Source organism: Salvia miltiorrhiza, chromosome 8, assembly GCF_028751815.1.
Source record: "Salvia miltiorrhiza cultivar Shanhuang (shh) chromosome 8, IMPLAD_Smil_shh, whole genome shotgun sequence".
Classification (NCBI taxonomy): domain Eukaryota; kingdom Viridiplantae; phylum Streptophyta; class Magnoliopsida; order Lamiales; family Lamiaceae; genus Salvia; species Salvia miltiorrhiza.
The window spans coordinates 23,571,688-23,594,604 of record NC_080394.1 but is presented as its reverse complement, the minus strand read 5'-3'; the positions used below and the strand labels follow the sequence as shown (position 1 = coordinate 23,594,604).

The 22,917-nt window shown below is 36.0% G+C and overlaps 1 protein-coding gene across 1 annotated transcript; it reads left to right on the top strand.

The window, feature by feature from the left end:
• The first annotated feature begins 4,168 nt into the window (after window positions 1–4,168).
• LOC131001983 (protein ENHANCED DISEASE RESISTANCE 2-like) lies at window positions 4,169–9,506 on the top strand. Its single transcript, XM_057928655.1, has 19 exons — window positions 4,169–4,702; window positions 5,123–5,197; window positions 5,309–5,362; window positions 5,444–5,562; window positions 5,807–5,934; window positions 6,009–6,055; window positions 6,134–6,234; window positions 6,508–6,603; window positions 6,680–6,744; window positions 6,812–6,883; window positions 6,953–7,368; window positions 7,490–7,553; window positions 7,651–7,826; window positions 8,024–8,125; window positions 8,326–8,376; window positions 8,471–8,614; window positions 8,698–8,793; window positions 8,873–8,974; window positions 9,082–9,506. Exons 1-19 carry the CDS (start codon window positions 4,556–4,558, stop codon window positions 9,178–9,180), a joined length of 2,154 nt encoding a protein of 717 aa, XP_057784638.1. The 5' UTR covers window positions 4,169–4,555; the 3' UTR covers window positions 9,181–9,506.
• The last annotated feature ends 13,411 nt before the right edge of the window (window positions 9,507–22,917 follow it).

The following is a 22,917-nucleotide window of genomic DNA, read 5'->3' as shown; positions in this document are numbered from 1 at the left end:
TGGCGGCCACCTCCCTCACTCCAGCGCTGCCTCCTCGTCGCCGCCTCCCTCACTCCAGCGCCTCCCTCAGTTCACCGGAAGAAGGGTCGAAGCAGAGGTCGCCGGAAGAAGGGCCGAAGCAGATCCAAGCCCTAAAGCCCCAATTCCAGCCACCACCTCCCCTCCTCGTTTTCCCGCCGCCAATCCAAGCCCTAAAGCCCCAATTCCAGTCACCACCTCCCCTCCTCGTTTTCCCGCCGTCAATCCAAGCCCTAAAGCCCTAGATGATCGGAGTTGCAGGTATCGAGAGAGGTTAAGGGAGAGGGAGCGGGATAAAGAGGGAGATAGAAGACCAACATCGATTGTGAGGGAGACGAGAGCAGCAGCGTCGACTTGGAGGAGGAAGACGAAGTAGGTGAGGCGGCGGGAGTTAGCGGCGTCGATGAGGAAGTCGCGGTGGCGGGGCATCAGAGCGGGGTTGCTTCGGTGGCCTCGGATGCTCAGTGGTCAGGAGAGGAAGTCGCGGCGGCGGCCACCACAACATCATCGCCGCAACACCACCACAGATCCCCAAATCCTCAGCCACCAAAAATCCCCAAATCCTCAAATCCTCAGCCACCAAAAATCCTCAAATCCTGAGCCACCAAAAAAAAAATCATAGATCTATAAATCTGAAACCCTTGAAACATGCTGCCGCCGCCCTAAATCGGGCAAGAGATTGAAGAAGAAGAAGAAGAACAAGGTCCAAGATCACATTTTTCTTTATTTTTTTATTTTTTCTCCCTATCAAAACGACGTCGTTTTGAACGCGTGGCTTGCCACCGTGTAATAAATGCCACGTGTAATGCCATGTAGTTTAAAATAGTTCCACGTCATCGTCGGTCAAACATAAGAGTGATCGGAACTTTTGCCGGATGCAAATTGCGATTAAATTGAAAGGTCATGTATTCTGGGGCTAATTTTGAAGGTCATGTGCAATATGCAAATCTCAAAATAGTTCGTGTATTTTCCGGCTATTAACCCTTATATAATTAGTGCTTATAATATGTTTGTAGGCTTATGATATTTGTGTTTACATAGTAATTTGAAATATAATGACAGGTGAAGATGCACGCCTCAGATGTGTAGGATAAAACATTACTCGTGATGTAGTTGGTGGGAAATAACTCCCATTTGGTCGGTTCGATTAAAGTCAGAAAACTAGACAACCGAATTGCAAAATATTAACGAGTTTAATCGAATTGAATTTGTTAATTTGATCAAAAGTAGAAATGTCCAATGAAAATTTTGAAGCAAGTTGAATGATGAGTTTCTTCGATCGAGCTTAACTGAATGGTTTGATTTTGAGTAAAATTTCATAACCGTCCCCAAATAACTTCTTATCCATTTTGGGACATTACCCTACCACTATTAGTAATTTATTTATTGAAACAATATAATCAAATGGCCATAATGAAGATTGAAAATCAATTTTTGGCCCATAATCTTAAAATATCAAAATATGGCCATTAATTAAGTGGTATGCCTAATTTGCCCTTTTTACTCGGCCGCTAGGGTGATGCTCGGTCGCTGGGGTGATTGCTCGGCCGCTGGGATAATTGCGCGGGCAGCGCGGCCGCTGTAAGCTTATGGGTGAGTTGCGCGCTCGCGGGGAAAAGCCAGTGCCCGCTGCGCGTATGACACTTATGCCATACGCATCATTTTATTACTTGGTTTTATTTTGGATTTTCGTTGGTACTTATGGCACTAATAGTGCCATAAGTGTTAAAATGATCATTTTAAACACTTCCCCATAGGGTTTAGATGTTCAATTTAGGGTTTAGATGTTCGATTTAGGGTTTAGATTATCCATTTAGAGTTTAGATGATCCATTTATGATTTCTTGATTCTATTACTGTTGTTTCTGTTGCACGTATGGCACTTATGGCACTAATAGTGCCATAAGTGCCAAAATGATCATTTTACTTGGTTTATTTTGGATTTTCGTTGGTACATATACCAAAGTAAAATCTTGTTATAATTAGTATTGAAAATAGTGAAAGAGTGAAAAGTAAAAATAAATAAGAGTAAAATTTTGAAGTCGCCAAAATGAAGTATAAAACACAATTTATGGCCACACATTGAAAAAACATAAAATTTGGCCATTTTTATTGATTTGGACGTTTTTACCCTTAATGAGGCGGATCGGGTAGGATCAGGCACGCGGGTCGCGTGCCGGGTCGGGTTAGACACTTATGGCACTATTTTCAATACTAATTATAATATTTTTCACTATTTTCAATATTAATTATAACACATTTTCTCCACTACTAATATCCTTAACAATTTTTTTCTTAAAACTCGTGTCGTTGCCTACTAGAAAGTTATTTGGGGATGGATGGAGTATATTTTTCTGTATTATTTCAAATATCCATACATAGTGTGTTTATATAAGGACAATTAATCTTGAAATCTGTTATAAAAATTTAACTAAGAAATTGAACCAAGGGTGAAATTTGCCCTGTCCAATTTCTTGATTGAGACACACTAGTATGTTCACCCGTGCTATGTACAATAAACATCAAAATTAAATAATATATTTAAATAAATTAATATAAATATTAAATAGAATTAAAATATAAATAAAATTAAAATATATTTTAAAAATAAAATAAAATAATTCACATCAATTCTCAATAAAATTCTCAATATAAAAGCGTAAAATTTCAATTTTGTATAAAGTATAATGACAATTATATTTATTAATTAATTTTAAATTATTTAATAATGCAAAAATAGAATTACACATTATTATTATAGAGTATTACACATCATAATAAATAAATAAATAAATAAATATTTTATACACAAACATGAATAAAAGAGTCAATATATAAAAAAACTTAAAATTTTGTCAGTTTTATATGAAAAAGTCTGAAATACCCTAACTTTCAACAAATGCAGCCATTTTCTTCTTTCCTCCCGTCTCTCTCACATCTCTCACACCTGGACGATCTCCTCCCCTGCCTTCGCCGTCGATTAACCATTTCTCCTCTCCTACGATGGACGGAAAATTTCATTCTCCTCAATTACAATTAAAACTACTAGTATAATTTAAAAATATTTAAATTTAAAATAATTATGATTGAACATTCATATAAGCTTTTTTGAAAGGAAAAAGATGACAACTACTTATTTTTTCACCAACAAACGAAAAAAAAACGTATAATGTTCAATATTAGAGATAAAATAAGAGAGAACAAAATTAATTTTAACACTTTAAACGATCATCATTTATTCGTTTCAAATTTATTTTTTTTATAATTTTTACATAGAATAGAAGATCTTTTCGTAATTTCTAATTTAATATTGTTGTGACATAATAGGATTATAGAGCACAATCTAATCAGCGAGACTCTCGTACCTCGAAGCGGGAGATTCAAGACATAACAACAAATATATATATTGAAAATTTTTAATAGATCGAAGTTAATAATTTTAAAAGCAAAATAGAAAAGAGAGAGAGAGAGAGAGAGAGAGAGAGAGAGAGAGAGAGAGAGAGAAAATTTGATGAAGAAAATTGAAAGGAGAGACAAAATTTGACCGTAAAAAGTTCCTTTTTTTTTTTTTTATGTACTCCATATAGATGTAGATTAGATTACGTGCCTTATCCAATAATAACTCAGATAATGTTGCATTTGAAGGGATGGTGAAAAATCGTCGAATGCTTCATGTAATAGTCTTGCATCTCTTATTATCTCAAAAAAAAAAAAGTGTTGCATTTCTTATTTTAGTTGTTGGATTGTTAATGTATTACTTACATTAAAATTGGCCAACATCTTATATTGAACAAATTATTCAACTGTTAGTTCTTACAAAAAAGACTGATTTTTTTTTCAAAAGTCGATATAAATAACTGGTGGTAAAGTAATTCCCGTAAATCTCCAAAATTAGTTCCTAAAAAACTTGAAATGCAACAGACAATGTCGCGCGACCATTGATCTCATAATTTATGTTTTATTTTTTCATGGCGAAAAGACGTGGTAAATAAAATGTGGCATACGTATTTCTCATGACACAAAAAGACTAAAAAGGAAAGGAAATTCTGCGGTGGATAAAATGTAACACGACCCAACGCCAAGGGCATAATCGTAAAACTGCAAAACACGGTCAACTTCCTATAAATATAACTGAAAAATCTTCCTCGAATTCCAAAAACGACAGAAGAGAATAAAATAAAACGAAGACAAAAAAATAATAAAATAATAAAAAAGAAAAAAGAACAAAAAAAAAAAAAGTTGAGAAATTTAGCAGTTCTGAAAAAATTTGAAGAAGTTGTCGGAGTTTTAAAACTACGATTCTCTGAATCCCATTTGTGGGATCAGAGGATCATCCCTCCAAAAATAGTCTCTTCTTTCGTCGGGAAAAAATCTGCATGTTTACACAGTTGGTTTTATTTTGAGTGAAGTATATGCAGAAGAGCAATTTTGAAGCGTTGTTGAAATAAATGCGATTTTGATCGATAAATTCAGAACGATAGAAAAAACACTGAATTTTTTGTATTTTTGTTTTGGGGAAAAAAATTGGGTAGTGAAAAATGGCAGGAAGCGAAGGGAAAATGCAGGGATGGCTGTATTTGATTCGTTACAATAGATTTGGGCTTCAGTATTCGCGTAAGAGATATTTCATTCTTGAAGACAACTGCCTCAAGAGGTTCAAATCGGTTCCCACTTCCGATGCGGAGGTGCATTCTCTCTCTCTCTCTCATGCATGTCTCTATATGCTGTTTCTGTGTGCATTAGAATGTAATGCCTTACTTTTGTTACATAGGTGAATTCATCTCTCTCTCTCTCTCTCTCTCTCTCGTATGCATGTATGTATAATGTATATATATGTGTGTGTTTCTCTTTACCTTTACCAATTGCAGTATTTTTCTCTTATGCAAAGATTTTCACATACATTTTTCCCTCTGCATGCTGAATTCCGAAGTTTGAATCCAATTTTGTTGGCCTAGTATCAAAACTATGTGCTTGACAATTTGCAGATTTTGATAAATAGCAATATAATCCTGAATAACCATACAATTCATGCATCAATATTGCTAGTTTTGCTATTGGACTAATTGTGATTCTAACATAAATTTTTTCTGAGTATTGTATCTCAGGAGCCTATGCGAAGTGCAATAATAGACTCATGCATTCGTGTTGTCGACAATGGAAGAGAGAGCCATCGTAGAAAAGTATAATTCATATACATATATATATATATAGTTTTCTCTGTTTAGACCCAAAAAGAACCGTGTTTATGCTACTATTAACTTGTTCGTTTTTTTTTCCTTTGTGAATTGCAGTTATTTTTCATTTTTACCCTTTACAATACCTCTAACCATAGAGATAGGCTGAAGGTAAAAAATCTTCCATTCTTGTAAATTTGATAAGAAAAAATTTACTTCATATTTATGATAGTGTTTGCTTTCATCTTGCAGCTGGGAGTGACCAGCTCGGAAGAAGCTGCTCGTTGGATCCGAGCCTTACAGGATGCTGCACTTAACCCGGGAAAAGATTTGGAATCGTGCTCTGATGAAAGAAAATGGCAGCCTTTCACGTAAGCATGTTTTTCGTTTTTTGCTTGCACAGATGATTTTAGATGTTTTAAAAATGTATGCGTCTAAAAATTGATCAAATTTATTTATGGAAACGGCTGTGTCTGTTCTTGGCATTTCTGTTTAAGGCCCATCTTTTTTACTGTTTTTATAGATCAAAATATAAGTTTGTGAAATCCCATTTTTGCTTTTAGGCCTAATTCTGGTTTTTTAACTTGGTTTTCATTCATATTTGGCGTTGAACAGCATGAGCGTTTCAAAGAGAATGGAAAATAAAAGCTCCATCGACTGGACTGCAACTTCTATGCAAGTGAATACAAAGACATCTGATGTTGTAGCGCCCGCGTCTTGGAAAATATTTGGCTGCCAAAATGGTAATAAAATATATAGATTCTTTCAATCATATTTCTTTTTCAAGCTCACAGTTTATGCCTCGTTGCCTCTTTAGGATTGCGTCTCTTCAAAGAAGCCAAAGAGAGAGATCCAACTGGGAAGGTACATTTTCTTTCCACTCACTTTTTAGCTTATAGTAGTATTTTTTAAGAGATTTGAAAAAAGAAATGTTGTTTTCAGGAATGGGATGAGCATCCAGCTATTATGTCTGTTGCTGTCATTGATGGAACTCCAGAAGCTGTTTTTCGTACAATCATGTCTATCGGTACCTCCAGAAACGAGTAAGCCTGCTTGACTCGTAGAAATCTAACATTGATCATGCTGTGAATGCTCTTCATTTTTTTAGAGGATTTGTTGCTGATTAGGTAGTTTTTTGGAGGTGGGATTTCTGTTTTTGATATTTATGTTACATTTCATGCTGGTGCTAAAATGCAAATTTGTGCACAATATGCATGTAGTCATTCCTCAACATAGTTTAGTATCTTATAAATAATATTTCATTTTTGTATGTGTGTTTTTGGAGATTCTGTTGCTGATATAGTGATGTGCTGCAGGTGGGATTTCACCTTCTGCCGGGGCACCGTAGTCGAGCACCTAGACGGGCACACGGACATTGTTCACCTTCAACTCAACAATCACTGGTTACCATGGTTAGAACTGTGACCATAACTCAATGGAAATCAATCTTCTGCACCATGTTAGTGTTTCTGATCGCCTTTATTGCAGGGCGATGAAACGAAGAGACTTGTTGCTTCGTCGTTATTGGAGAAGAGAAGATGATGGCACATATGGTACATTTTCAAGTTTTCAACTCAACAAAACTAAAATCACATTGTGATCTTGCTCCTTCCATTGCAGTCATCCTCTACCACTCTGTTTTCCATAGAAAGTGCCCGCCTCAAGATGGCTACGTCCGAGCCTGCCTCAAAAGTAAAACCACATTTTCCCCCCAAAACAAAGTTAGTTAGTGAGAAACTGATGGTGTTTGTTGGTGAGCAGGCGGTGGGTACGTGATCTCTCCTAGCCCTCAGGGCAAAGAATGCATCATCAAGCACATGCTGGCCATCGACTGGAAGTGCTGGAAGTCGTACATCCAGAAGGGGGCAGCCAGGACTATCACCACCCGTATGCTTGAGAAAGTTGCAGCCCTTAGGGAGCTCTTCAGAGCAAAGGGAGGCAACGGTAGCCACGAGTACATATCAGGAGAGCTCAGCGATAAGGATGAGACCAAGACAGAAGCTAGCTTTGATCGCTCACATAGTGTAACAGATGACGAGTCCTCAAGACAGCCCGCCTCCTCCTCCACTCTCATGGCCCTCAGTGATGCTGTTGATGAGTTCTTCGACGTTCCTGAGCATTCAGATGACGAGGGGCTAGAGAGTGGCTGGGCCGAGAGCCCGGATATGTGCTTTGTGGTATGTTTTAATCTGTTTGAAAATCAAAAAACCAACACAATTTTTGTCTCACAAATGTAGTTTTCTACCCAAAATACCGACTTTTTCTTATGATTTTCGTGTTCAAAATATGACTGAGCAGGAGCAGCCTCAGACCAAAGTTTCATCTGCCACCACCTTCATGAAGAAACTGCAGAATCTTGCAGGTTAGTTTGCAGAAACATCTCAAAATGCAGCAATCCATGATACTAAACAGTTCAAATTTTATTTCAAATTATATGGGATTTTTTGTTTTGGTTGTAGTCCAAAAGAAGGGGTACATGGAGCTGCCTGAGTTATCTCTGGAGGAAAGTGCGTCGCACTACTATGGCTCGACACTTCCAAAGGATGCTAGCTTCACCATGCCTTGTAGCTGGGCAGCCGCAGACCCCTCCTCCTTCTTGATCCGTGGAGACAACTATTTAACAGACAACAAAAAGGTTTGCACTTTCACTTGTTATAATGGGAAATTTTCTTGAACAAAATCTACCTAATTCTGTTTTCTTAATCAATGCTTGCAATGGCTAAGGCACTGCTCCCATTTTAACAAGAAATGGAGCTTCCGGGCTATCATAAAAATGCGTTCTTGAAGCTGCCAGCATCAATTTTTTCTGATATATATATCTCTCTCTCTCAGCTCAAGGCAAAAAACACCTTGATGCAATTGGTAGCTGCAGATTGGCTAAGATCGGAAAAGCGTGAAGATGATCTATCCGGTAGACCTGGAAGCATTGTTCAGGTCAGATTCATCAACCAAAAAAAAAAAAAAAAGCATAACTAACATTCTTGATATACAAGCTGTGATACTAAAAGTGATTATCCTAGCTTTTTTTTAGGATTCTATAGATTTATGCAGTACATTTCATCAAAAGAAAACTATGCACAATTTTCTCAACAGACGATCTGATACAAAGTCGAATGCAAATTTTTGTTATGCAGAAATACGGGGCATGTGGAGGATCGGAGTTCTTCTTTGTCATCAACATACAGGTTCCTAGACTTGTTGATTTCCTTGGATCAATCATCATGCACATTTCATCTTATATTATGTGTATTCATCATTTGCTTTGGTCACAAAAAACAGATCCCGGGCCCAACAATGTACAGTTTATCTCTCTACTACATGCTCAAAACTCCCTTGGAAGAAACACCTCTCTTGGAGAAATTTGTGAATGGAGATGACACTTTTAGGAACTCAAGATTCAAGCTCATCCCCTACATCTCTCAGGTTTCGCATCCATTCCTCCATTTTTCCCTGATTTTTTTTTCTCTTTCCAGCAAAATATCACACACTAGATGTGATCACCACAGGGCTCTTGGATAGTGAAGCAGAGTGTTGGCAAGAAATCTTGCTTATTAGGTTCAGCACTCGAGGTTAACTACTTCCGCGGAAACAACTACTTGGAGGTACACAAAATCTTAACTAAATTAACTAACTTTTCAGATTACTAGAGCATCTTAACTAACTTATCTAACTGTTTTTCAGCTTGACATTGATGTTGGCTCATCTACTGTGGCAAGGGGTGTAGTCAACCTCGTCCTCGGCTACCTAAACAATCTTGTAATAGAAATGGCATTCTTGATACAGGTAAGTGAAACGTACTTGATGAACTACACCACTTTCATTTCAAAGGCATTTTCAAGAAACTTTTCAAATACATGGTCATATGACCTTTTTTTCTATCTTTTTTGTAGGGAAACACTGCTGAAGAGCTGCCGGAGTTCCTGCTGGGGACGTGCCGCCTTAATCACTTAGACGCGGCCAAGTCCATCGCCACTGACACCATCAGATAGAGAAAGATAGAACTAGAGTAAATGGCTGGTTTGACATTGCTCAAGTTGTAGTCTTTCTTGGTGTTTTTTTCCATCCCATCAAAATTTTGCAAGAGGTGTTGAGTGCTAATTCTCTCACACACACACATAGTTGTGGTTGTTCTTGGAGATGGAGAATAGAAGAGGTTTTTTTTCTAAATTTTGAAATCAGTGTTTGTTTCATGTAATCTCCCTTTGTAACATTATTTTTGTTTTTGTTTTTTTGTCCATGTGAAACAGTATGCGACTTGTATATACTGTGAGTTTATGTGACAACCAGTTTTAATAAAAGATTTTGCTTAATTTTAGAGTTGTTCAAAGTTTATTTAATTCTTGTTTCGATAATGATTGATTATCAACAGTGTACGTTACATATTATAAAATGTGCTTGAGCTAGATTAGGAATTTAGTACCCCTTTTAAATATTGACCTTCTTAAAATAAGGTCTGTTTGATTGTATTGGTAGTATCTGACTTGAGAAAGTAATTTGTTTTCTTGTTTTATGATTTCCACGTTTTTTTAAATTTAATGTAACAAAGTAAAAAGAATTCTTAATATCATTAGAGCATCTCCAGCGCTGACAGCGCTTGTAGCCTGCTGGACCAAGCCGGCACGCATTGGAGTGCTGCGCGCTAGAGGACCCAGGCGACTCATGTTGGGCGCCATTTTGGTGCCAGGCACGGAGTGTTGAAATGTTCGGTATCCGCGCAAATTTAAAAATATAAAAAATAAATAAAAATCTTACCGTTTTCGACTTTTTTTCGATTTTTTTTGTTAATTATCGTTGGCAACCAACGGCTCTCCCCCCATTTTTTTTATTTATTTTTTTGCCTTTTTATTATTTATAAATACCTCAATCTTTCTACTTCAGTTCACACATTTAATTTTTCTTCCCTACTTTCTTCTTCTCTCTATCAAAATGTCATCATCATCTTCCCCTTGTTTCCTCGACTCAAGCGGCGACGAGTGACGTGATCACCAATTCGCCCAACTTGTATCGCAATTTTATGAAAGTGTTAACGTCGTTGGTTCGTCAAAAAGCCCTCCTAGGCCGAAGAAGAAAGCTTAAATTCATTGGGATCATGAAGTCGGAGCACAACGTCTATACGTCGACATAGTAATTCAGACCATGCAACCTCTAGCAACAAAAGACACAAGGCATCCAAAGACCACAATTCATCCAAAAGGGAAGATACATGTCATAAATATGGCATGACGGGGCACTGGTCATGTACCTTTCATACGCGAAACACCTTGTTGATCAATATCAAAAGTCAATCAAGGAAAATGCAAAAAGCGAGACCAATGTCTTGACTATGATGGCCCAATTAATACAACTCACTTAGATATATCAGATTTCTTCGCTGATCCAAATTGAAGCTTTAATAGTATGATTGGAGGTGGTATGATAGAAGACAATAATATGGATTTAGCATAGTTTGTTTATCACATTTTTTTTCGTTATGAAGTTTATCCATTTTGCCAAACATTGCTTAGTTTAGTTATTGCTTGAAACAGTGGTTTATTTTTTAATTGATTATCTATTAATCTATTTTATTTCTCTTGAAAATTTTCTCAAAAATCCAAATGGACTATTGTGATAAATGTTTAGCTTCAAATGATGATACTGACAACAAGATGTTAAAGATTGACAAAAGAGAGACAATTGGCCAATGTGTAAAGAAGAAATACAAGCATAGTTAAATTCCTTAGAAAATCAGCAAACGTTTGGACCTATTATTTGAACTCCGAAACTCCGAAAAATGCTATTCTTGTAGGATACAAATGGGTCTTTAATAGAAAGAAAAAAAAGAAAAATGAAATTACGAGATACAAAGTAAGACTCATAGCGCAAGGTTTATTTCAAAGATCATGAATTGATTATTAAGAAACATACTCCCTCTGTTCCATAAAAACATGCATAGTTTTCCTTTTTCACATGTCCCATAAAAACATAGCATACCCCATTTATAGTAATAATTCTCTCATTAAACAGCACAATCAATGTGGGACCTTTTCTACACTCACATTACATTTTACAGGATTTTTTAAAACATGCGACGTCTCATACTATGCATGTTTTATGGGACGAATGGAGTACTTTCCAATAATGGATGTCATTACTTTTGAATTTTTAATTAGTCTGGTTGTGTCACAAATGCTTGATATGCCCCTTATGGATATAATAATTGCCTAACTATATGGTTCACTAGATAGAGAAACATATACATAAAGATCCCTGAAGCATTTATATTGCCAGAAGCATGTAAATCAATACTCAGAAGTATATTTCCAATTAAACTACAAAGGTCGTTGTGTGGGTTGAAACAATTTGGACATATGTTGTATAATAGATTCCGCAAGTATTTGTTGAAGAAACATACTTTTCAATAGTGGACATACTTTTAAATTTTTAATTAGTCTGGTTGTGTCACAAAGGATTGACATGCCCCTTATGTATATAGTAACTGCCTATCTATATGGTTCACTAGATAGAGACATATACATGAAGATCCATGAAGGATTTAAATTGCTTAAGCATGTAAATCAAAATTCGGAAGTATATTTTCAACTAAACTACAAAGGTCGTTGTATGAGTTGAAACAGTTTGGACATATGTTGTATACTCCCTCCGTCCCAATTCAATAGGCCGTGTTTTCTTATTTGGACGTCTAATTCAATAGGTCGCTTCCTAAATTGGAAAGTCAATACATAATAAATATCCTCATATATAATTCATTATTTACACCAAATGTCATTATGTCTCACACATAATTATGTATCCTTTATTTCCCTCTCCTACTTTTGGGACAAATATATCATCACAAAAAGTTATTTTCTCTCTCCTATTTTATTATAAACTATTTGTTTCTTAATATTTGTGCTCAAGTCTTGCGGGCCTATTGAATTGGGACGGATGGAGTAATAGATTCAGCAAGTATCTGTTAAAAGAGGGATATAAAATTGATGATGTAAGCCCTTGTGTTTTCATAAAGAAAAACTGACAATAGATTTGCAATTATAGCAACTTATGTTGATTATTTGAATTTGATTGTGATTTTGGAAAAGCTCAATAAAATTGTTGAATACTTGAAAAAACATCTGAGATGAAAGTTCTTTTTTTTTTTTTTTTTTTGAGGAAGAGATGGAAGATTTAGGAAGGACAAAGTTATGTTTAGGATTGCAAATTGAGCATGTCCCTGCAGGTCTATTTGTTCATCAATCTTCATATATATAAAAAGTATTAAAGCGTTTTAACATGGATAAAGCACATCCATTAACATCAACAATGAACACTTGATGTGAATAAAGACCCATTTCGATCAACCAATTGAAGATGGAGAAATGAGTCAAATGGCACTTGGTTCTGGAGTACCATATCTTGGTGCAATTGAAGCATTGACTTATCTAGCTAATTGCACTAGACCAGAATATATCTCCTCGCGAGATATAGCTATCACCAACTTGAAGACATTGAAATTGTACACACTCTATGTTATCTAAAGGAAAATGCTGACCTTGGATTAAATTATTCAAAAAAAATTGATTACTCTTTAGTAGTGTATGCAGATGTAGGTTATTTATCAGATTTACATAGCCAAGTCGCAAACTGACTATGTATTCATATGTGGAAGAACTGCTATATTTTGGAAGTTTATGAAGAAATTCTTGACTACAACATCCTCAAATCACTCTGAAATCATCACAATCCCTAAAGAAGTCGAGCATGTGCGTGGCTGAAAAATATGACAAGTAATATCTAAGAGTCGTGCGAACTGGCTTCACCAAAAGATAACCCAACTGTGCTATATGAAGACAATGGCGCTTATATCACGCAACTTAAATGAGGATGCATCAAAAGTGATAGGACGAAGCATATATCTCTCAAGTTTTCTACACACATGACCTCCAAAAGAGTGACAACATCAACATCCAATAAATTCGCTCAAGCGATAATTTGACGGACTTGTTTACAAAGGCGTTACCAACATTAACTTTTAGAAAGCTGGTACACAAGATTGGCATGCGCCAACTCAAGGATATTCAATGATTATTTTCAGGGGGAGTAGTTGTACTTTTTTTCCTTTGACCGGATTTGTCCATTGAATTTTTCTGACAAAGTTTTAACAAGGCACCATCTTTTTAGGATTGGCCACTTAAGGGGGAGTATTATAAATATAGATGAAAAAATGGACGGTCGGGCCAGCTCAGCCTAGCCGATCGAGCTTTTGGAAGTTACCGAGTCGGGCTAAAAAACGACCGAGCTGCAATTTCTCAAGCCCGGTTCCATTCGGGCCATTGAGCAGTCGGGCCAAACCCATCCATTAAATTTTTTTTCTCCCCAAATCTTATTTTTAGACAATAATGAAAAATAAATTAAATTAAATCGAAAAACATTCATTCACAAGGATAATTACAAAAAAATAATATTGCGACATAAATTATTTCATTTAATTATTACAGACATCAATTATTTGAGTTGTATCCATTGTTGTAAAATTAAGCAAACTCAAAATTAATAGAATTATATTCAAATCAAGAAAGTGCTGATTTTTTAACTACAAAGTTAGTAAAATAAACATTCACATTTCATACTACACTAATTAAAGTTTAATCAAAATAGGAGCAGACTCACGGTCAGACAAAGGCAAATAGGAGTGGTAATACTCATTATATTATGAAGGAGTTCACAAAAATAAATAATTTATGCAATATATATATCTATATATATATATATATATATATATATAATTATCTTATACTACTTCGTATTTAATTCAATATATAATACTATTTTTTATATTTAATTCAAAAGTTAAGATTCCTCAATTAAGAAACAATGTAGTTAAATGGCCATAATGAAGATTGAAAATCAATTTTTGGCCTCTAATCTTAAAACATCAAAATATGGCCATTAATTAGGTGGTATGCTTAATTTGCCCTTTTTACTCGGCCGCTGGGGTGATTGCGCGACCGCTGGATGATTGCACGGCCGCTGAATGATTGCACGGCCGCTGGAAGCTTATGGGTGAGTTGCGCGTTCGCGGGGAAAAGCCAGTGCTCGCTGCGCGTATGGCACTTATGGCACTAATAGTGCCATAAGTGCCATACGCATCATTTTATTACTTGGTTTTATTTTGGATTTCCGTTGGTACTTATGGCATTATTAGTGTCATAAGTGCCAAAAGAACCATTTTAAATACTTTCCCGTAGGGTTTAGATGTTCCATGTAGGGTTTACATTATCCATTTAGGGTTTAGATGTTCGATTTAGGGTTTAGATTATCCATTTATGGTTTAGATTATCCATTTATGATTTCTTGATTCTATTACTGTTGTTTCTGTTGCACGTATGACACTTATGGCACTATTAGTGCCAAAAGGACCATTTTACTTATGGCACTAATAATGCCATAAGTGTCTAACCCAACCCGGCACGCGACCCGCGCGCCTGATCCTACCCGGTCCGCCTTATTAAGGGTAAAACGTCCAAATCAATAAAAATGGCCAAATTTTATGTTTTTTCAATGTATGACCATAAATTGTGTTTTATGCTTCATTTTGGCTACTTCAAAATTTTACTCCTCAATTAATTAGCCAACATAAGAGTGAAATATGAACGTGAATATATTTTTAATTCTTTATTCTTTGTAGTTTTCAAAATATATACTTATATAACTAAACAATAAATAATAATTAAAAAAAATGGGTGAACCAAAAATTCAGGCCAACTTTTCCAGCTCTAGTTATAAATATATTCTTGGGTTAATAGCCGAAAAATACACGAACTTTCACCGAATTTGCATATTGCACATAACCTTCAAAAATAGCCCTAGAATACATCACCTTTTAATTTAGTTGTAAATTGCACACGGCGAAAAATCCGGCAGCTCTTAACTTTGACTGGCGATGACATGGCATTACTCGTGACTTTTTTTACACGCTGGCAAGCCACGTGGGCAAAACGACGTCGTTTTGCCCAGAAATTAAATTAAAAGGTGATTTTAATTAAACAAAGCCTGATTAATTAATTAAACAAAATAATATGGTTCATCTTCTCCAAGTAATCATGGCAGCGCCACATCTCCAGGCAGCGCCACCTCTCCAGGAACCCCTCCGGCAGCAGCGCCTCCATATTCGGCTCCTCCGCACCTTTTCCTGGCGGATTCCGCACAGCCCAAAGAAGATTTCCCTCAATTGCTCCATCGTCTCCCCTAGGCAGCGCGATTCGCAGCCTGAATGATATTCGTAGCCATCATCCTCTCCCCGCCCTCCCTCCTCATCCCCAGCCCACGTCGAATCTCGTGGGAAATTGAACGAAAATCAAGGAAATGTGCCAAGAAAAATTGGAGGAATCTCGTTGAAAAACTTCCCTCACCGCAAACTGGAACCTAGCGAGCAGCTTTAGTATAAAAAGTGAGATGTTGATTTTATTGCTTGCCCACTACACTAAAGAGTGTTAAACCGAGGTAGTGGGGAGGGAGAGAAATTGAGAGAGAGAGAAAAAAAACAATGGCGTCTGCAGTCGAAAAATCCGATCTTGTAACGCCGTTGGTTGTAAAGGAATACGATGCGGAATCGAAAGCAAAATTCACAAATGATGAAATCATAGCAGAAGCTAAGTTACAATTGTTCCTGGCAGGTCCGATGATGTTCGTGAAATCAAGGCGGAGGGTGGTGGTGAATGGCGGTGGAGCAGTAGTGGCCGTGGAGTTGCTCGGCGTCGGAAATCAAGGCCGCACCTTTCGCGGCTGGCTGGGGAAGAAGGTGGCGCTGGAGTGATGAGAGGGGTGGGCGGAGAGGCGGTGCGCGGTGGTCGACGGACCACGCGCTGGCTGGAGACGGTGGAGAACAGAGGTTGGCTGAGGCGGACGACGCGGCTGGATTAAGGCCGCTCTGGAAAAACTGGAACAAAATGATTTTTCCATTTTTTGATTTTTTTTAATTTAAAAGAGCTTGACAAAACGACGTCGTTTTACTTTATCGGAAAATCGTCCACGTCAACAAAATCCGACAGCCACGTCACCACCGATCAAGGTGTTAGTCAACGCGGGTGCAATTTGTGATTAAATTAAAGGTGATGTATTTTGGGCTATTTTTGAAGGTCATGTGCAATATGCAAATCCGGTGGAAGTTCATGTATTTTTCGGCTATTAACCATATATTCAGTCTATTTTGGAACGATGATCAAACCCTAAATCATAATTTTGTATCATTATAAATAAAAACTTTTAATCGTTATAATAATACGCTCATATATATTTATTCTATGTACAATATTCTCTTTTCTCTCTAATTTATAACAAAAATCATAATGTTCTTGAAACTGATATATATACGTTACGACTTAGAGAATTTAATTAATGGACCCAAATTATTTGAACAATGGTTCATATACTTTATTTATTAAACAATTTGGCCCAATAGTTGAAAACATAGCCCAAATAGTTCTTTATTCTTTTAGTTGATTGCCGAAATAGTTTCATTTAAATTATGTATTGGAATTTGTCTCATAACAACATTCACTACAACAAAATATTTTAGTGACATAATTTATGAAGAGCTGTTACTCTAAAAATGTTTTTTTTTAATTAATAAAATTATAATATCTTATAATTAATGAATAATTATTATGCATGTGACGAAAATAAAAGTATATTATAAAATATAATAACATTTGAGAGTGTATTAATTTGTGTAGTTGACAAAATTTATTTATATGTAGCAAAAGTATATATATATATATATATATATATATATATATAATATATGTGTGGATGTCATTAAATTTTATTATACAAATAATGTAACAAATTAATGATACATTTCTTGATGTTATTAAAACTAGAACGTCCATTCGTACGATGCACGACGAACATCGAAATTAAATGACATGTCTAAATAATAAAAGATATTAAATAAAATTAAAATATAAACAAATGAAAAATATATTTTAATAATAAAATAATCCACATCAATTACTCAATAAAATCTTAAATTTGAAACGTAAATTTTCAACTTTGTATAAAGTATAATGATAAATATGGTTATTAAATAAATATTTTAAAAGTTTTGATAATGAAAATTGACATTACATATTGCACCAACTATTTTCGGATCTGCATATTGCACATGACCTTCAAAAATAGCTCCATAATACATGACCTTTTGATTTAGTTGTAATTTGCACCCGGCGGAAGTTCCGACCACTCTCATGTTTGACCGGCGATGACGTGGACACTATTTTAAACTACATGGCATTACGCGTGGCATTTATTACACGGTGGCAAGCCACACATTCAAAACGACGTCGTTTTGATAGGGAGAAAAAATAAAAAAATAAAGAAAAATATCTTCTTCTTCAATCTCTTGCCCGAAGCAGCCCCGCCGCTGCGACTTCCTCTCCCGACCACCGAGCATCCGAGGCCACCGAAGCAGCCCCGCTCTGACGCCCCGCCACCGCGACCTCCTCTTCCCCCACAATCCGCCGCCCTCCACCAAATTTAAGGATCTAGGGTTTTGGGGGAAAAATGGGACTAAACACTAGAGTTTTGATACGCACCACCTCAGGCCACCGCCTCCATCTCAGATCTAGACATCGACGTTGCCCCACGCGGCGCCTCCTCCTTTCTTCCGGTGATAACGTCTGGATTGGGAATCTAAGGGCGGACACATGGCCGGTGGCAAAGGGAAGAGGGAGATAGGAGCTAGGGCACGATAGTGGTGACGTGAAGCCACAGACCGCGGTCGCCGGAATCAAAGGGGTGGCGTCTGGATTGGGGATCTAGGGGCGGAGACATGGCCGGTGGCTGTGTCGTCACCGGATTTCAGAGGGAGACGGTGGCCTGAGGTGGTGCGTTGTGTGTGTGAGTTCTCAAGTGTCAGTGTGTGTGCTTGGTCTGTGTGTGAGAGACGAGAGAGAGGGAAGTCGGGGGAGGTGAGGCCGACTGGCTGCTCGCTGGAGCAGAGGAGAGAGGGGGGCGCGGCGGGCGCCTTCGGCGAGTCTGGCCGAGAGAGAGAAAGAGAGAGATGAGCCAGGGGGGGAAGGATGGGCCAGAGAGAGAGAGGTCAACGACGACATTTACAGATTTCATGTTTTTTTTTTATATTTTTTTTATTCAAAAAAACTTGACAAAAACGACGTCGTTTTACTTGATTGTCGGTGCGTCCACGTCTGCAAATTCCGGGAGACACGTCATCTAGAATTCAAGGGATGGTCAACGCATGTGCAAATTGCAACTAAATTAAAAGGTGATGTATTATGTGGCTATTTTTGAAGGTTATGTACAATATGCAAATCTGAAAATAGTTGGTGTATTTTCCGGCTATTAACCCTTATTATTATCATTATATTTATTATTATTATAGAGTAATAAGCGTCATAATAAATAAATTAATATTTTCTTACACAAATATAAATAAAAAATTATAAAATGTTAATGAAGATAGAAAAAATAAAATATTTTTAATTTAATTTTTTCATAATTTTTTCATTTTAAATTCATTATTGATTATTTTTGTATACCATATTAAAGATCTTTTCATGAACTTAAATTTAAGATGATAGTATATTAAGTATTTTTTCTGAATTAAATTTGATGGTGTTTAAAAAAAATTAAAGAAAAAAAATAGTGAAAGAAGAGAGAGAAAATTGGTGGGAAAAGTTGGAGGGAAAAAACTCATCTTTTATATACTACCTCCGTCCCACTAGAATTGACACTTTTGAGTTGGGCACGGGGATTAAGAATAAAGGGTTAAGAGTGTAAAGTAAGTAGGGTCCACTTATTTTATGTGAGTAGAGAAAGTAGGAACCACATACTATTTTAGGAAATTACCATTTCTAGTGGGACAAACAAAAAAAGCAAGTGTGTCAATTCTAGTGGGACGGAGGGAGTATTATATAGATATATATAGGTTATACTCCATCCGTCCCAACAAAAGTGGTGCGTACGTATTTCTTTTTGAGATGTCCCAACGAAAGTGGTGCATTTTCATTTTTAGAAATAATAAGGGATAATTAGCATACTAAGACCATGTTTATCGGCCAAAAAAAGAGGGACCTGGTCGACCTCTTGGGAAAAAAAAAAAAAAAAAACAATTCAAAGTAAAAATGGAGAGGTGGTCGACCATGGAAAAAATCGGACCTCCCTTGGTCTCTCTCTCTCTTCAAATTTAATGCATTGATTCATGACACTTGTCATTATATTATTGGTTGAGTGGATTTTATTTAGATAATTGATAAAAATCATTATATCTTTTATATAAAATATTTAAAAAATAAAAAAATTATACCAAAATTTATATTTTTTCATTCTCTATAAATAGAGACCACTCTTGGTATATTTCAATACACCTTCAAATTCTCTCATTTATCCTCTCTACATATAACTTCTATTATTTGCTTCTCTATTTTTCAAGACAGTGTTGACGAAAGTCGTAGCAGCTCAAAAAAATCGAGGACAGATGAAGATGTTGATCCTCCAACCGACTCCACTCCAGAAACTCCAGGTAGTGATGCTTCAAAATTTCATCGTCCTATTGGTAGAGATAAAGCTAAAGCTAAGGCTAAAAGAAAAGGAAAACAAACAGAATCACAATCTTCGATAGTTTCAGATGCTTTCACTGCTGAACTACGTGAAATGAGAATCACACGCGAAAAAGAAATGAAAACATCTACGTTGAATACGTTAATGAAAAAAAACCAGTTATCTCCAGATGAGGAAGCTCTCAAACGTCGGCTAATGGCAGAACTTTATGGAATGTAATCGAACTTATGATGCTTGCTTTTAATTATTGTGTTATTTAAATTATTGTTGTATGGTTTATTTATGTAATTTCAGTTTATGCAATTTCAATGTAATTTCATTTTGTGTAATTTCAATGCAATTTCAATGTAATTTCATTTTGTGTAATTTCAATGTAATTTCAGTTTGTGCAATTTCAATGTAATTTCGCTTTGTGTAATTTCAATGTAATTTCATTTTGTCGTAATTTAATTTTTTATTATTTTGTTATTTTTTTTAATTTTTTTATAATATATTAATTTATATTTAATATTATTAAAATTATTACGATTAAAAATAATAATAAAATAATTATAAAATTATGTTGTGGTTGAGTGGTTGGATGGTTGGGGTGGTCATTGATAAATGAACAAAAATAGAGGTGGTTGGGTTGGATGAATATTAGTGATGTGGAAGAGAGAGAAAGTAATTAAATATTAAAGATGGTTGGATGGTTGGGTGGTTGGATGGTTGCTGATAAACATGGTCTAATTACATTAACTAAACAAAGCCTGATTTTGTTTAATTTTCGGTATTAGCCCATTAAAAAATAATTTTGGCCCCAGTGAGACCGGGAGGCCCTCATTTGTTTCAGTTCTAGAATTTTCTAACCCTAAATCTCAAGTACTCCTCTACGCCCTAACCCGCCATCACTGCCTCTTCTCTGTTGTCTCTGACGCGTACCCTCTCACGGTGGTTTTTCGTTGCCTTTATCTACTCCCACACGACCCCTCCTCCTCCCCCAGCCCCGCTGCGATGATGCCTCTAAGTCATGGGGGAGGCGGTGAGTCCAAAAACCCTAAGCCACAATCGTTGCCCCCTTCTTCGTCGTCTCCGACGCTTACCTTTTCACGATGGGTAGATTTGCACCTATGTCTACTCCTACACTACCCCCCGCTGCGATGATGGCCTTGAGCGGCGGGGAAGGCGGCGCGTCCAAAAAACTACGCAGCCGTGTGGATCTGCTCCATCTCCTACCACCGAGTACCTTTGGCCGTCAAATACCTCCATCGCCACCCTCTTGTTCCTATAACGAGTATGGATCCGTGGTGGACTCCAACCCTTGTCGGCGGAAGACATCTCCGATGACAAGGCAGACCTTTCTTACCTTGACATCGAGTATTGTCTTACTCTCTGCTCGATGTCTGGCATGGGGAGTCCCAAAGCTGAGGAAGAGGAGTCCATGTCATGTCTGGAGTCTGAGCTCCCATCTCTACCACCTCTATCGTGGGAGCCATCGAAAGAAGGGTGGGCGGCGGCCGTGGCTGAGGCTAAGGAAAATTGAAAACGTCTCAACGAGATATGGGTTTTGCACCTCCTTTAGCAAGCCTCTCGGTGATTTTCCGTTGACACATCCACGAAGAATAAACTGGACAAGAGCATTTTGTTGCTGTGTAGAGAGATTTTTCACCATGGCAAATCTAATGTTGTGTTTGCAGTAGTGATATGAATTCTGAAATAGCTTGTGTGTCCTTTATAGGCAAGTCTTCAAAATTTATGAGGGAGTTTTAAATTTGCTGTATTTGAAAATTTTGAAAATTTAATTTGGCGCCCTATTTTGGCTTGGCTGCCATGTATTCTTGAATTGCAATTTAATGAATGTGATTGAATTTTGCCCCTTACATCTATTTTCTTCAATACATTTCAGTTTATTTAATTTATTGAATTCTAAAACAGGAAAGAAAATGAGTAAAGGTAAAATTAAATAAAATAGGGAAAAAAAAGTCTGAAAATAGAAAAAGTATTTAATAAATTAAATAGAAAAAATAAAAGTGTAATAAATTAAATTTTTGGCTTTAAATTTAAAAAATATAAGTAAAATCATTAATTATTACATTACATGATTAATGATAAAATTAAAATTACATTTAAACTCGTAAATACTAACTCTTTAAATTATGTGTCGAAAAAAAGTGCACTTAAATTGGGACGGAGGGAGTATTAGTGTATTACTGCTAGATAATTTTATTGCAAAGATTTAATTATTGAAAAAACAGAAGAAGAAACCATGAAATGAGGCACGTGGCATGTGGGGGCCTAAAACAGATTCACCAACGTGAAGACAATGTTGTCAATTAAAAAAGTTTAAAGGTTGTTGCGGAAAAGACATATTTGGGCATCTGGATTCAACGGGTCTAGCCTTTCTAGGCCTAAAATAGGATATGAGTCGACCAGATACAGTAGGGGCATAATCGAAAATCAATTGGTTTCCCATCATCCCATGCATTCATCAATGAACCATAATTGGCCTACAAGACATGTTCATGTATCAGTTTCCATGGTTCAAATTTTTACCTGCCCAAGTATTATAGATTTAATTATTTTGGGCACAAAAATTTAAAAAATTATTTTTTAAAAGAAATTAATATGATCTAAATTAATTGAGTATTTAAAATTTATTATTAATCTCTTAAAATAAAAAAAACGAGCTTATTATAGTGGAACATCTCAAAAAAAAAAAAACACAAACATATTCTAATGGAACGGAGGAAGTAATATTCTTTTAGAATAAACTTTTTGTAATGTTAAAATACACTTTATGGTTGGAATTTTTGGGTATTTTAAAATAGTGCATCATCTTCGTCCACGAAAATTATAATGTGATTTGAGAGTACAAGTTTTAATAAATGATTAAAAAATATAGAGAAATTGCTTCATTAAAATTAAGTGAAGTGAGAGACTCATCAGAATTGATGTGTTAAATAATTGAATTTTTTTTTATAAATATTATGTGTGAATGTGGTTTAAAATATAAAGGGTAGTTTTTAAATAAAGGAAAGATTACAATTTCGGTGGATGGACAAAAATAGTAATTAGACTACAATTTTTGTGGATAAATGGAGTATTAATTTTCATTTATTTATTTTTTGAAAACTAAGTTTTAATATTGATCTTCCATCAAGATTACATCATAAAAAATTGAATCAATTCATCAC

Excerpts from the sequence above, each read along its gene's own strand:
- LOC131001983 (XM_057928655.1), top strand. The coding sequence starts at position 4,556 with ATGGCAGGAAGCGAAGGGAAAATGCAGGGATGGCTGTATTTGATTCGT. Across the intron at positions 5,935-6,008 it reads AATATTTGGCTGCCAAAATG|GATTGCGTCTCTTCAAAGAA; the intron begins GTAATAAAATAT and ends TTGCCTCTTTAG. Across the intron at positions 8,615-8,697 it reads TCATCCCCTACATCTCTCAG|GGCTCTTGGATAGTGAAGCA; the intron begins GTTTCGCATCCA and ends TGATCACCACAG.